This window comes from Bombus bifarius, unplaced genomic scaffold, assembly GCF_011952205.1.
Source record: "Bombus bifarius isolate JDL3187 unplaced genomic scaffold, Bbif_JDL3187 scf7180000008208, whole genome shotgun sequence".
In the NCBI taxonomy this organism is placed as follows: Eukaryota; Metazoa; Arthropoda; class Insecta; order Hymenoptera; family Apidae; genus Bombus; species Bombus bifarius.
The window spans coordinates 1,626,834-1,641,650 of NW_022884511.1; the positions used below are offsets into that span (position 1 = coordinate 1,626,834).

Here is a 14,817-nt window from a genome sequence, read left to right on the forward strand (position 1 = left end):
AGAAAATGTATTTAAAATTAAAACCATATGTGAACTGAAAAATAAAACGATTACTTCGGCAAATGGGCACCTTTCAGGATCACCAACCACAAAGTGAAAATCTTTTCTACGGAAGTGTACCAACATGGCTGACAATATGAATGTACCAGTGTTATCAAAAAAGTGAGTAAAATAATAATACTAATAGAAAATTAGATTTCCAAATTTCCTATCTTGCATCTATGAAGAATTTTTTATTACCTATATTAGTAATTTTGACATAACCTACATAGAACAGCGATCGGTGCCATATTTTACCTACCCACGTTGTTATATGAATAACTGATTACATTGATGTGTCTTTTTCAAGCACTAAATAGCAATATTTTGTAAATATTTTTGAACAAATATATTTATTGTGTATGTATATGTATATACGTTAAGTATTATAGCAACGATAATTTTAATTAACTATGTTGTGCAACATAACCAAAGCTTTTGTTGATGTGGTATCGCCGGTATTTTATCAAGCAAAATCAACAAAATTGCATCAGATATCTGTACGCCATTTTTACATAAAGTGCGTATGTCTTAATCAAAATCATGTTTATTTATATGCGTAATATAACCAATGTTCGTTGTGTTCCAAATTTGCTTACAGTGAAATAAAAAGGCGTTTGAAAGCAGAGCAAAAACTGAAAGAAAAAGCAGAAAAAGAAGCAAAAACAGTTACTCAAGCGATAGTGGAAGACCGAACCAAAACTCAGGAGAAAAAAGAAGTTCAAGAAGAAGATATTGCTCCAAATGTGAGTATATATATATATATATATATACTCACATATATATACTCTGATATATATATATATATACTCATATATATATACTCTGATATATATATCATGATAATGTTAAGGATCTTTTTAATTAAATAAACGCTATGTTATGATTGTATTTACATTAGATATGTAATGATTTTTAGGAATACATTAAACTTAGGACTCAAGCAATCAAGAACCTCAAAGATGCGAATGATAATCCATACCCACATAAGTTTCATGTATCAATTTCATTGGAAAATTTCATTGAAAAATTCAGTAATAATTTAAAACCTGGAGAAATATTAGACAATGAAGTATATAGCGTAGCTGGTCGTGTACATGCAATTAGAGAATCAGGTGCTAAACTGATTTTTTACGACCTTAGAGGAGAAGGTGTTAAAATTCAAGTAATGGCAAATGCAAGACAGTATAAAGATGGAGAAAAATTTGCCACTGATACTTCTAAGATAAGAAGAGGTGATATTATTGGTGTAGTTGGAAATCCTGGAAAAACTAAGAAGGGCGAATTCTCCATTATACCACATAGTATTACTCTTTTAAGTCCTTGCCTGCATATGATGCCAAATCTCTATTTTGGATTAAAAGATAAGGTACAAAATGATGAAACTCCTCTCTTGATATATATCTGTTTAAGCTAATAACCCTTGTATTATTTTTAATAACTTAGGAGACAAGATTTCGTCAGCGTTATTTAGATCTTATATTAAATGATAAAATAAGAAAAACGTTTCATGTACGAGCAAAAATAGTTGCATATATCCGCAAATTTCTTGATGAACTTGGATTTTTAGAAGTTGAAACACCAATGATGAATATGATTGCTGGTGGTGCAACAGCTAAACCTTTTGTTACACATCATAATGAATTAAATATGGACTTATACATGCGCATTGCTCCAGAATTATATCATAAAGTAAGAGGTATTTCGTTATACTCACAATTAAATATTGTTTGTAAATTATATATTAATACATTGTTGTGTGTGCATAATGGTAGATGTTGGTAGTAGGTGGACTGGATAGAGTATATGAAATTGGAAGACAGTTTAGAAACGAAGGGATAGATTTGACGCATAATCCGGAATTCACTACTTGTGAATTTTATATGGCTTATGCAGATTATAATGATTTGATGTCTATTACGGAAGATATGGTATCAGGAATGGTAAAAGCTATTCATGGCAGTTATAAAATAACATACCATCCAGATGGGCCAGAGGGTGAAGCAATTGAAATTGACTTTACTCCACCATTTAAACGGGTTTCAATGATAAAAACTTTAGAAGAAATTTTAAAATTTAAGTTGCCTCTACCGGATAAATTAAATACCCCAGAAACAAATCAAATACTTACTGATCTGTGTACCAAACATGAGATTGAATGTCCTCCACCAAGAACAACAGCTAGATTACTGGATAAGGTAATATGAATTTTAAATTTAAGGAACTTTTATAGTTACATATATTTATCAACAAATTTTTAACAGCTTGTTGGGGAATTTATAGAAGAAACTTGTATCAATCCTACATTTATTTTGGATCACCCACAAATTATGTCTCCATTAGCAAAATGGCACCGTTCTGAACCAGGATTAACAGAACGATTTGAATTATTCATCATGAAAAAAGAAGTCTGTAATGCATACACAGAATTGAACGATCCTATAGAACAAAGAGAAAGGTAAATGTTAATTAAACAAAAACCTTTCATAAATACCAATTACAGTTTGATTTAAAAAATTTATTCAATATTATGAATATATAGATTCGAGCAACAAGCAAAAGATAAAGCAGCTGGAGATGAGGAAGCTCAACTTGTTGATGAAAACTTCTGTACTGCATTGGAATATGGTTTACCACCAACTGCTGGTTGGGGAATGGGTATTGATCGTTTTACAATGTTACTTACAGATGCAAATAATATCAAAGTAAGTTTTTAAATGATAAAAATATATAAACAACAGAATATGATAAAAAAAAAAATATGATGATGATGTATCGTTAGGAAGTACTGCTGTTCCCACAAATGAAACCGGATGATCCAAATAAAAACCAAGGAATATCTGAAGATGATAAAACAGCAAATGATAATGTAAATCATGTACAAAACTGAAAGTTTAATTTAATTTTCCCGTGATCTTCTGTCGCAAACTGAAGAATAAACAAGATATACTTCCAAAAACTAATGATTTTAATATTTCGTCATTTTTATTTCACATTTTATATGTGTTACTCACCATCAAAATAGTACAAAACTATAAGAACACATGACAAAAGTATTAGCATATATTATTCACGCATACACAATCTTAATATTTCTACTGCAATAATATCGCTTTAATATTTGCTTCATTTTCATCACAAATTAAATTTTTGTTACAAAAAATGTAAATCATATTTAAATAGGTATTTACATTAAAACTTGGGAAGAAGCAAGCACTGAACAGTAAATGTGTACTTGCAATTTGCTGGCAGCTTCTTTATATTGTCAAATATTTAAGTAATAAATAAATAAAATTTTCTCTCACATAATAATAGTGCAATAATTATTTTACAAAAATCCACAAAGGAAAACCTATTAATTTGTTATTTTGTTACCTTCGACTAAATTTACTATTTAACAGAAGTTACAGCCTTTTAGGTATATATTAGTTAAAATTGCCAGAGAAACGTCGAACTATTAATTTAAAATTGATATGTTTCCTGGACACTTATATTGTGGCAGCTTTCAATAGTTCATATATTTTATCATAGTAAAAAGTATTATGAAACATGCTTAATTTCTCTTTCGTAAATATTAGTCAGATACAAGATCCATTTCTATCAGCTTTCTTCTTCTATAACATATTCTGTAACAGAATTATAATGAGCTCCTAGTTCATACATATGCCGGTGATAAGTCAATATCATTTTTTTTTCATTGCTATAGTCTTCACCAATAACATATGGTGCTCCTGATGCCTGAATGACTTCTATTGGACATTTCAACACATGCGAAAGAACTTGTAGCTATTTTAAACAAAAATGATTTTATAAATTTTAGAACAATACATGTATTTCCATAGTTTATTTAAACTTGCCTCAATAGCTCCACCCCAGGCACTTGTATCTGCTACATCATCACAATATTTTTCATATTGTTCTGGTGAAAGAACATCATCAGAATCTGGATTGGAAATAAATGGTAAAAATTGATTCATATTTTCTCTCAAATATATAGCAGTTTTTGTTCTAAGTTCATGAAAATTCAATGGAGTTTCTCCTATAATTTTTAGTTGATGTGCAACAGCATTATATAAACTGCAAAAATTAATTTGGTAGCAGTGTAAATAAAGTAAAAAAATTCGTACTTTATGCCCCAAATTATTTTAAACAATCGAAACAAGTAACTCACCAATGGCCATCACTTGGAATCTCATAAATCATCAAACCACGTTCACAGAGTATTTTCTTAATAGTTTGCAATTCTACATTTCTTTTCCCAAAAACATTTAATGCTTCTTGTTCTATAATTCTCTGATTGCGTTCCCTTTCTGCATTTGCTTTCTTGTCTCTTCTCTTCTGTGCTTTTGAAATTCTATGTGTTGGTTGTTCATATTGTTTGTTGTCTTTTGTGCTTTTGTCATTACTATTATCTGTATCTTCATTTTCCACATTATTGATATTAAGATGTGTAACTTTCCATGTAGTAAACTCTTCTTCTTGTCTTTTATCTAAAGCTTCTTCTAAGCGATTGATTTCCTCAGTTACTTCTTTCTTCTTCTTCTTATCACCCTTACAAATTGACTTTTTTAGCGTTTGTATTTGTGCTAAAATTTAATATATAGTAACTAAAAGGTCATACATTTGAAAAATGTTATTAAAAATATAATATTAAATATTTACAATATAATAAAATTCTATTAACAAATCGTTTACGTAAGCACAATATTGTAAATCATATTACGTTAAAGAACCTACTATCATTAATAAAGAAAAAATATCCTATAAACTACAATTATATAATTTTATTACCTTGTAATTCTTTCCGTTCTTTTTTATGTTTTAATGTTAATTCTTCTTCTGTTAATTCTAATTCTGCCATTTTTTAATTTAGAGGTTACTTAGAAACTTTTTTTAAGGTTAAGGAATAAAGTACCGACATGATAAACGAATGATGCATCATAGCATTTTCATGAATCAATTTTCACTTTTGACATGATATTAGGTAAGCCTTAAATTTCATATTTTTGGCTTAAGCTAAATATCTAAAAATTGTTGAATATTGAATGATTGAATCTATCTATTTTTGAGAAAAATTTCAAAATCTGTTATTAGATAAAAAAATTAATTACTTTAAAATTTACTAAACATTTCTAATTTTTACCTATAATTTCATAAATGTTTTGAATGTTTTAAATTTATAATTTAAAAATTTATAATTTAAAAGCAGCGAATAAAAGATAGTTATTTATATAGTGCAATAAAGTAATCATCGTTTTCATAGAAACATGATTAAGGAGGCTATTTACTATATCGTTATATTCCAAACTATACCTCAAAGAGCAGGCTTTCAGTTAGCTATATGGTTGTTTAGTCATACAGATACTGTGATAGAAGAAAGTTGTGTAACGACTTCGATTGTTGACTTAATTATTAAACATTAAAAATGGCAACTGATGAGAATTCTTGGAGAACACAAAGTTTCCGACAAAGTGTAATAGCAAAAATGTAAGTCAATTTATGTCAAAAGGTTATAAACGGTAAAATGTTCCTATTAACATCATTTAAATAATATAAATTATTAAAAAGGAAAAAGTTCTATAATATTTGTATAAAAAAGAAATGTAACAAATAAATTTATATATTTGAATAAATAGAAGAAATGCGTATTTTTATACTTATTAAATATTTTTATCATAGAGATGAAGCTGTGCAAATGTCTGGAATGCCTACTGCAAAAAACAGTATTGAAATGGAAAATCATGTTTTCCAAAAAGCAAAAACTAAGGTGTGTTGTTATTCTTTTCGTTTTTGTTTATTACCATTAGATTATCTGTATAAGAGATAAATAATATATTAAATATTCCAAGTGATAAATTGTTAATTATTTCAATTAATAACAAGTTCATTTATTTTTAGGAAGAATATCTAGGTTTTGTGGCCAGATTAATTCTACATGTCAGAGAATTAAGTAATATATTCATATATATATTTATTTTAATTTATATAAATTATAGATAAATAATTAACACTTTATAATATATTATACTTCTTCCAGATTCTAAAAAGGGCACAGGAGGTAATGCACCAGGTACAGGTGGTTCTGGAAATCAGGGTATGCCTGATCCAATTGGGGCATTACAAACATTGGCACGTCAAGGAACTGGAAACAATCAAATGATGAATATGAATGGACCAGGATCTAATCCTCAAGGAATAATCCCACAACCACCAACAAATACTGCTACCAATTGTAAGTATATATTTTGGTCATTAAATGTAGAAATTGATAATACATTTTTTAACAAGTAACAGATTCTTTAAAAATACAAGCTAAAGTAATTATATAGATAAAATAATATTACCTTTTACAATATTTATACATATATATTTTTTACATTTTTAATTTATATTACATATTTATTTAATTCACAATACATATTTAGTTTCCATATCTATTTTAACATAATGATATTGGGAAATAAGGTATATTGTTTTATACTAAAATATTCTAGTTGACGAGTAACAAGATATCTCATTTAGCTCTTTATTAACACTAAAACTAACGACATTTTGTGTATACCTAGTCCTATCGTGTGCAGTCAAAATGACCAGTGATTAAAGAAGTAATAGTTTTTATGATTTAATTTAGATAATGGTTAATTTATTGCTAAATCTATATAAAATGATGAACTTTCATAAAATTTTGTCCAAATTTACTTTCGTTTAATTTCATTAAAGACTTAAATAGAATTATGCTTTTACTTATATAGAGGTATATCTTATTCAACTTCGTTGCATTTTTTACAAATTATTTTATTATCAAATGTACATTTGCCACATACATATTACCCACATCTTAAACAAATTTTCGTAATTTTGTAACCTTTACAATTTTTTACTTGACAAGCATTTTTGTAGTAATGAATCTGAACTTGTTAATAGTTATATTGTATGGCTTTTTTCTCGCGGTTCTTCATACAAAAGTAATGTATGCACCAGGTTTATAACAATTTTGTGAATTCTCTATAAGTTGGCCCTATATTGTAGATACCATTGCAAATTTATTGGTTTGTAAACGTTGGCTTCTTTCACTCTTCTTATCAAGTCGTATAAACCTCATGATTTCAGCAAAGTCATTCCAGCTCATTGTTTTTGAAAAAAATGCAGTTCTCCAAATTTTATTCCACAAATATGAGATATCTAAATTTTTTGCCTGATATGCACTCTGGACATATAGCAGAGCAATAAATGCATCTAGTTTTATTGCATCTAGCTCCCTCTTAGTCCCCAATACTCTAAATGCTTCTTCTTCCATACATTTTATTATGTGATCCCTTATACGGTGATCAATGATAAGATAAAATGCCATCTTTATTTGTCTTTTCATTATATGCTGTTTAGTATATCCCTAAAAATATTATGAACTGATGTCCTGCCAGGTTTGGGACTTACACCTATTTCTCTCCAAAGTGTCCCAACGGGTCTAGTTTCGATACGTTAATTCTCTACATCAGTCTCACCCTTTGCTGTCAATGATAATTTCTTTCCTTTTTGTCCTGGATGTGAACGCTTATTTATAATATTCAACTCTGATTCGGTTGTAAATAGCTTTTCATGTGTTTCCATGCCATTTTTAATTGCTGAAGTTTCTTGTTCATCGCACATTGAACAAGATACACTCTTTTTCTATGTCCGTTATTTTTTTTTTATAACTTTTTTTTAGAAGTCTTGACATTTCTAGGGTAAATATTTATCACAGAATAATACCATGTATGGAATACAAAATTATTGTCAAATTTGATATGCTTTACTTTGGTTTATAACAACTTTACACAAAACGCTCTGAGATGCTTTCTGTCTGAGTTTTAGAGATAACAAGTTTAGATGTCAACTAATTTACTAACAAACTGAGATGTATTCTAGTGGAAAGGACAATTGTAAGTAAGAATATGGTCAGTGATGGCGATATTTATACGAAAATATTGATGAGTATTGACCATTCTCCACCAACGGTTACTCGAGAGTGGAGTTGGGAAAACTTTTCCCGTGTTTTATCGCAATGAGCAATAACCCTAAGAAACTTCTCGAGTTTTAAAATGTTTGTAACAATGAACTGTAAAAAATGCTGAATTTTATGGCGGTTCCTTAGGATTATTATAGGTGTGGGTTGATATGTCTTGACAGCTGGTGGTCATCTTGATCGAGGGATGCATAATGTTTTATGACAAGATTACGGGTGTAACAGCTGTTATTATTTGTTATCACTGATTTTGTTTTGAGATAGCCTGTTCTTTGTACTGATTTCATTTATTTTAAGAATAACTAAAATATTTTGTCGGTCTGTCAAAATGACCGCTCACGGTAGGCAAGCCAGAATACAAATTTTTCTCAGAAAATAAAAGAGCAAACTAAAAGTAAATACCGAAAAATATATTGTATGCATGTTTTAGGAAAAATCAGAAATTATGAAGCGATATATTAAAATTTAAATATGGTTAAATTTGTGTAGAAGTTCGAGATCGGTCAATTTGACCGCCGCTGGCAGGATTAGTGTTAACTAACTGTTTCATTGTAAATCCTAACATACCAAAGTACCAAAATGGGCCGACAGTTAGTACATTTTAATTTAAAAAATAATCTGATGTTAATGTATTAACAGATAATGGTTTTATTAAAGATATATGTAACCAAAAGTAAATTTGAAAAATATAATACAGAACCACACAAAAAATCGTACTTAATAAAATATTTAGGATCTTATTACATTCAAATAGAAAGTAACAATTGTATATTTAAATATAAACATAATATGAAGAAATATGTTTCATGTAGTTATAGGATTTATTTTAAATGAAATGTAATATATAATTAAGATGGTAATACTTCATCACTAGAAAAAATGTTATTCCATAAATACATTAAATGCTTCTACTAAAGGAAGATCAAAAAATATTTTTATCTTCTCTTCTAATTTAAATATGCACATTCTTTTTTGTTGTGCTGATGTATCCTTATTGTGTTCATACTCGTATGAAAGATTATCAGCTTTAAAGTTATTATCTAGTACTATGTCTAGAATAATAATATCTTTTGTACTTGTCTTTTGTATACCTTTAGGCCAGCTTTTTTCTTTCAGTATTATTTTGGTTTTGGTTAAAGATTCATTTACTTGAAATTCTATGTCTTTGTAAACTTCTTTCATATTGTCAACCATTGTACATATATATTCCAATTTTTGTATAAAAGTATCCAACAAATCTTTTATTTCATATATCATTTTGAGAATTCTTCTGGAAATAGGATCATAAGTACCATCTTTTACTTTGTCATTAAGTGTAATCTCATGGGGCAAACGAGTGTGGCCCAAACTAATATACCATTTGCGCAATAGTTTAACATAATCAAATGTTATTTTAAATTTCATGCCCGGTATATGCTGCACAACAGGTTTATAAAAATAACATACTCGATTATCTGTTAGGTTAACTGCCATACCACATTGTTCTTTGATCTCTTTTGCAAGGGTTGTTTGTTCACGTAATTTATACTTCCACTTTTCATGTAAAACTTCTTCATCATTTCTACGATCAATATATTCATAAAATTTAGCATGAGATGGTGATGTTCTTAACAATTTACGTACATCTGAGTTGTCAGAATCATAAGCAGTTTCACTTTCTATGGAACTATCATATTGTGAATAATACATGTTAGTTAATTTTGACATATTTGTCAGTATTTTTCATTTAATTCAAAACTCAAAAAATTTTTGGGACGTCAGTAATTAGGTTATGTTTTTTTTTCTTATTAACAAAAAGAAGATATAATCTAAGATCTAAATTATTAATTTATAATAAATTTATTAATAATTTCTTTAACTTTGAGATTGTTTTTAGACTTTGGTATTGCCTTGACTATAATGAAGCTTTCTGAAGCTTCCTGTACTCTCACACATATCTCTTTATGTATACTCTGTACTCCTCTCTTAACTACTTCTAAAAAATTTTAAATACTGCACTGTTATACATTTCTTATACATTATATGAAACATATTAAATAAGGGATTAAATAATATATGTGTACATAAATATTTACCAAATGTCCAGCTGGAAAAATTGTAAAACACAAATTAAAAATAAAAAAAATATATTAAATGTAGGTTTTAAATTTGCTAATAATTTGCTGTATCATCTCACCGAATAATCTATAAAAGGCCGTTCAGCCTTTCTGCTGTCCAAAAGTTTATGGAATATTCTTGGTGTCAGTATCACGAAAATCTCCTACTAATTGATTCATTAAGCGACGTACGTATTGCAACTGCGTTATTTCGTTTTTATTCTGTTTCTCCTGGTTTGCGCTATATAATAGGTAAGAATTTATGGTTAATGTTTCCAAGCCCCAAGAAAATAATTTCACCACCATTTTTGGGACTTCCGCATAAACAATATGTAGCTGTATATTGGTCTGGTCTTCTATCGAACATATCCTTTCTGGATCTTTTAGGAATCGTGTGTAAGATATTATAAAAAATACATAAAATATATGAAAAGCTTGCTGATTCATCTGGTAATGCCATTGAAAAACTGAAATTCGTTCTGAATCTACCATCATCCTACGTGGCGAGTTTACGTTAAACGGAAGATAAAACTTCATCGCTAAAGATCTCTAATTTTATTTCATCAAAAACGTAATACTGTTTAGTTTACTATACTTATCTGTAAATACGTATAAGATTATCGCTCAGAAAAATAGACGTACGATAGCCACTTCATAATAAGCGTCCGCAATTGTGAACAGATTCGGGCGGCTATGTGCTGACACGTGTCCGCAACGGGAAAAAGATCTGGGCGGCTATTTGCCGACATTCGTCCGCAAAGGGCTAGACATCACCATCACTGAACTTTATTTGCTAACAACTCTTCGCTTAAAACAGTATTTGCTAACAATTCGTCGATCAAAACATTACTTGCTAACAACTCTTCGCTCAAAACATTTCTACATTTCTCGCAAGCATCACTCTCAGGATGGCTACAAACGACAACAGTTACAAATTCTAATCAAATGCATCCAGTCGACTGGGATGAATCGGAAGAAACGGAAGATAAGACGTCTCTGATTTCGTCTTCCGTGGATCATATGACCATCTGGTGACTCGGCACCAAAGAGACGAAGAAGATTCCACGTGCCAACCTAGTACAACCACCAAAGATTAGGACCAAGGTGTTCAAAGACACTTTCTCGGCCGTGGACTCCAATTGGGAATTTATTGGCAACGAAGGGGACGACTGCGATCCGGACTACGACTCTGATGCGGATTACGAGGGAGACAACGTGCCTTCAATGCAATGGTCCTTGGGTTGAGTCATCAAGGTCTATCCCGGCACCGGCGGTATCATCCGAACAGCCACTGCTTAAACTACATGGAGCGTCTTGGTTCGAAGCGTTAAACGGCTAGTGCGACTACCGAGCCAACCTGATCCAGATGAGTCTAGACAGCCAGCTTTCGAGAAGGAGTTCGATAGAAGATCCAACTAGTTTCAGCACCTGTTAGTTTCGCTAACACACACACGCGCGCGCGCGCACACATACACACACCTAACTGCAGTCACTTAGAATTTTTGATCGGTACCCTCTTAACAGGGGGAGGATGTTACGTCTTGTGACCTAAACACATTCTAATCCATCCTTCGGCCAAGATGGTCACCAGCTGTTTAAACATATTTACTCGGACCCACAATAATCCTAAGGAACCATTAATTGCTGTCATAAGATTACGCATCTTTTCCTTTACTGTCAAGGTCCTTAATTGCTACTATACATCCTTCAAGTTGAGACATTCCTTGGGTTGCTCATTACGGTAAAATACGGGATAAGCGGATTCGAAGGTTACTTCTACCAACGAGCGACTGTTGATGGGGGACGGGCAGCACCCATCACTAGTTTTCCCTATATACCTCACCCTCACAGAAGATCATTTGCTACTAACTCTTTGATCAGAAGACCCTTAATTTGCTTGCAACGATTCATTCTAAATACTTTTACATCTCTCCTCGCACTACTCGCAGACATTCAAGTCACGAAGATTGTTAAGATTTAACAAGTAGTAGGAAGAAAAAGGTCATGCTTGACCTTAATTGACAATTATTCTATACTATATTTTATACTATTAATTATTGTAATATTAATAATTGTTTTAGTATTACAAAGCTTAAATCAGCGCCCTGGACAACCTATGGCCATGCAAGGTATGCAAAGTAAAATACCAGGAATGGGTATGATGCCTACTCAAACCAACGGTCCAATGAATCATATGGGTCCAATTCAAACCATGCAAACCAACTCAATGTTAACGCAAATGAATTCAATGGGTCAAGGAAATATACCTCAGCAAATGACTCAAATGGTTCCCAACCAAATGGCACAAATTACAACAGGTCAAATGCAACAAAACATGCAAGTATGTATTTATTATTGCAAGAAAACATGCATTTCTTCTTTTTGAACAAAGGGGGACATAAATAATAAGTGGTATATTTCAGACCCAAATGCAAAATCAACTATCCAATCAAATAGGAAATCAAATTAGTGGTTCTCTAAATGGCATTCAAACAACAATGCCACAGCAAATGAATCAAATTACTCCAGGGCAAATAGGTCCTAGTCAAATGCAGCAACAATTAAGTCATATGCAAAGGAAGGTACATAAACAATGAAATAATATGAGCCATTATTTCAAGATTTTCATGAATGCTGTTGTTCTTAGCAAGGAGAAATGATAAATGCTGGTTTCCCTGGCCCTCGAAATGTTACACCAAATCAATTTCTGGGCCAGAGTCCATCACCATCTGCTCCAAGTCCTGCTGGTTTAGGCGCACCATCAAGGTTAGATACAATAGAAACTAAAATTTTTTAAAATTATATTAAAAATTAAAATTGCATTTTATTATTTTTTCAGCAATCAAATGGTTGCATCACCAGCATTAGTTCCTTCACCTAGTCCACAACATCCTATGATGGCAGGACCACAACGATCTGTTGGTATGTCAAAATTACTTTTAATATAAAAATCATTAATTTTAATCTAGCATGAATAGAAATAAAGACAATAAAATTATATTAAATTAGGCATGGCACCATCTCCTAGCAGTTCTTTAAATACTCCAGGAGGGGTAGGAGCTACCCCAAGTCCACAACAAGAAGATCAAGCATATAGGGATAAAGTTAGACAATTAAGTAAATATGTAGAACCTTTACGAAGAATGATTGCTAAAATGGGAAATGAAGGAAGTATGTAACTTTAGTATTAACATTCATTTCCACCAGTGCCTTTATGTGCATGCATGTAGTCATTTGTATAATCTTTTAAATTGCAGATGTTGATAAACTAAGCAAAATGAAGAAACTTTTAGAAATTTTATCAAATCCTAGCAAACGAATGCCTTTAGATACTTTACTAAAATGTGAGGTAGTTCTTGAAAAATTAGATTTTAAACGAAATGATGCTAGTGTTGGGCCTCCAGTTACGACTTTAAAGGAACATCATTTCTTCAGTCCACTTTTAGAAGCAGTAAGCACTCATCTCCAAAGTCCAGTTGTAAATCATACACTACAACGTACTTTTGGTCCGTGTCTAGAAGCTTTATTTGGTCCAGAGATAAAGTAAGAAATAAATGCACTAATTTGTGAGTGATTGTGTTATAAGGCATAATTTAACAGAACTTTACTTCTATAACTAGAAATTTACCACAACCATTAAAAAAACAAAAGATAGAAGAGTCTCCTAATGAAATACCAGACGTACTACAAGGAGAAATAGCTCGATTAGATCAACGGTTTAAGGTAATCCATTCATTTTAGAATCTCATTACATTTTTATATGTAAGTAATCATATATGTGTATAATATATAGGTCAGTCTTGATCCTGCACAACAAACTGGATCAAAATGTATTCAATTAATATGCTGGCTGGATGATCGTCATCTTCCATGTGTTCCTCCTGTATCAGTAACTGTTCCCGCCGATTATCCTTTAACGCCACCACGTTGCGTAATGGCACCCCATGAATATGCCACAACATTTCTTTGTGCAGTTCAGAAAGCTTTAAATGCGCGCATAACGAAACTTCCTCGACGTTTTTCTGTGTCTCAATTATTAGATACTTGGGAAATGAGTGTAAGACAAGCTAGCGCGCCTTCACAAATTCCCGTTACTGCCAGTACTGTACTAATGGGTTTGTAATATGTTTTTACGTATACGAAATATTTTATAAATACAAAATTATTACTATGACGTAATTGTTGATTACATATGACTTTATTATTATGACATGTCTCGTGTCTCCTCATTTAATTTTTTCCTTCCAAGTACATACATATACTTATACATTATTCTTGTACACTTTGGTTTAAATCAATGCTGATGTTGTTACTAATTGTATATAATTTATTTTGTACATAATTTGTCAATTATAAAATGGGATTAATATTTTATACAAATAATAATTGGTATATTTTAGTAGTAAATTTGTAATTTCTTATACATTTTTATTGAATCTATTATATTTTTATTCGAAAGATTTAATATCAATTCTATCGCCCTTAAAAATATTTATTAGCTTTCAAATAACATAGTAATATAATATACATAAGATAATATAGATAATAATATAATATAGATAAATTAAAAGTCACAATAGTAGGAAACCAAACATGGGATTAATTTCAAATTTTTTAAAAAGAGATATACAGGGTCATTGGTAACTGGTGGTACAAGCGGAAAGGCGGTGATTCTACGCG

At 30.6% G+C, this 14,817-nt stretch overlaps 3 protein-coding genes across 5 annotated transcripts; 2 read left to right on the forward strand and 1 right to left on the reverse strand.

Annotated features, from left to right (window-relative positions):
• Positions 1-61: 61 nt before the first annotated feature.
• On the forward strand, positions 62-3,348 carry LOC117210660 (lysine--tRNA ligase). 3 transcript variants are annotated; one of them, XM_033453877.1, is made up of 9 exons: positions 71-162; positions 475-559; positions 641-785; positions 959-1,408; positions 1,486-1,731; positions 1,815-2,237; positions 2,304-2,497; positions 2,582-2,744; positions 2,822-3,348. In XM_033453877.1, the coding sequence occupies exons 1-9, from the start codon at positions 141-143 to the stop codon at positions 2,927-2,929; spliced, it is 1,836 nt and encodes a 611-aa protein (XP_033309768.1). In that variant the 5' UTR covers positions 71-140; the 3' UTR covers positions 2,930-3,348. The 3 variants fall into 3 exon arrangements, with proteins under 3 accessions (XP_033309769.1, XP_033309768.1, XP_033309767.1); XM_033453878.1 differs by lacking the exon at positions 475-559 and having other exon boundaries at positions 62-162; XM_033453876.1 differs by lacking the exon at positions 71-162 and having other exon boundaries at positions 274-559.
• LOC117210661 (deubiquitinase OTUD6B) lies at positions 3,003-5,043 on the reverse strand. Its single transcript, XM_033453879.1, has 4 exons — positions 4,831-5,043; positions 4,211-4,625; positions 3,897-4,116; positions 3,003-3,825 (listed from the first exon to the last, which is right to left on the reverse strand). Exons 1-4 carry the CDS (start codon positions 4,898-4,900, stop codon positions 3,640-3,642), a joined length of 891 nt encoding a protein of 296 aa, XP_033309770.1. The 5' UTR covers positions 4,901-5,043; the 3' UTR covers positions 3,003-3,639.
• A 333-nt stretch (positions 5,044-5,376) lies between these two features.
• Positions 5,377-14,326, forward strand: LOC117210676 (mediator of RNA polymerase II transcription subunit 15). The gene is made up of 12 exons (XM_033453916.1): positions 5,377-5,526; positions 5,719-5,806; positions 5,938-5,989; positions 6,077-6,271; positions 12,219-12,478; positions 12,561-12,719; positions 12,785-12,903; positions 12,977-13,059; positions 13,147-13,308; positions 13,395-13,680; positions 13,758-13,860; positions 13,931-14,326. The coding sequence occupies exons 1-12, from the start codon at positions 5,465-5,467 to the stop codon at positions 14,258-14,260; spliced, it is 1,899 nt and encodes a 632-aa protein (XP_033309807.1). The 5' UTR covers positions 5,377-5,464; the 3' UTR covers positions 14,261-14,326.
• Positions 14,327-14,817: the final 491 nt, after the last annotated feature.

Bases quoted from the DNA above. Each gene is read 5' to 3' on its own strand.
- LOC117210660 (XM_033453877.1), top strand. From the start codon at position 141: ATGTACCAGTGTTATCAAAAAA. The intron at 786-958 runs GTGAGTATATAT...AATGATTTTTAG, and splicing joins AAGAAGATATTGCTCCAAAT to GAATACATTAAACTTAGGAC. The intron at 2,498-2,581 runs GTAAATGTTAAT...ATGAATATATAG, and splicing joins CCTATAGAACAAAGAGAAAG to ATTCGAGCAACAAGCAAAAG.
- LOC117210661 (XM_033453879.1), bottom strand. From the start codon at position 4,900: ATGGCAGAATTAGAATTAACAGAAGAAGAATTAACATTAAAACATAAA. The intron at 4,626-4,830 runs GTAATAAAATTA...ATTAAATTTTAG, and splicing joins AGAACGGAAAGAATTACAAG to CACAAATACAAACGCTAAAA. The intron at 4,117-4,210 runs GTGAGTTACTTG...TAATTTTTGCAG, and splicing joins ATTCCAAGTGATGGCCATTG to TTTATATAATGCTGTTGCAC.
- LOC117210676 (XM_033453916.1), top strand. From the start codon at position 5,465: ATGGCAACTGATGAGAATTCTTGGAGAACACAAAGTTTCCGACAAAGT. The intron at 12,720-12,784 runs GTACATAAACAA...TGTTGTTCTTAG, and splicing joins TAAGTCATATGCAAAGGAAG to CAAGGAGAAATGATAAATGC. The intron at 12,904-12,976 runs GTTAGATACAAT...TTATTTTTTCAG, and splicing joins GGTTTAGGCGCACCATCAAG to CAATCAAATGGTTGCATCAC.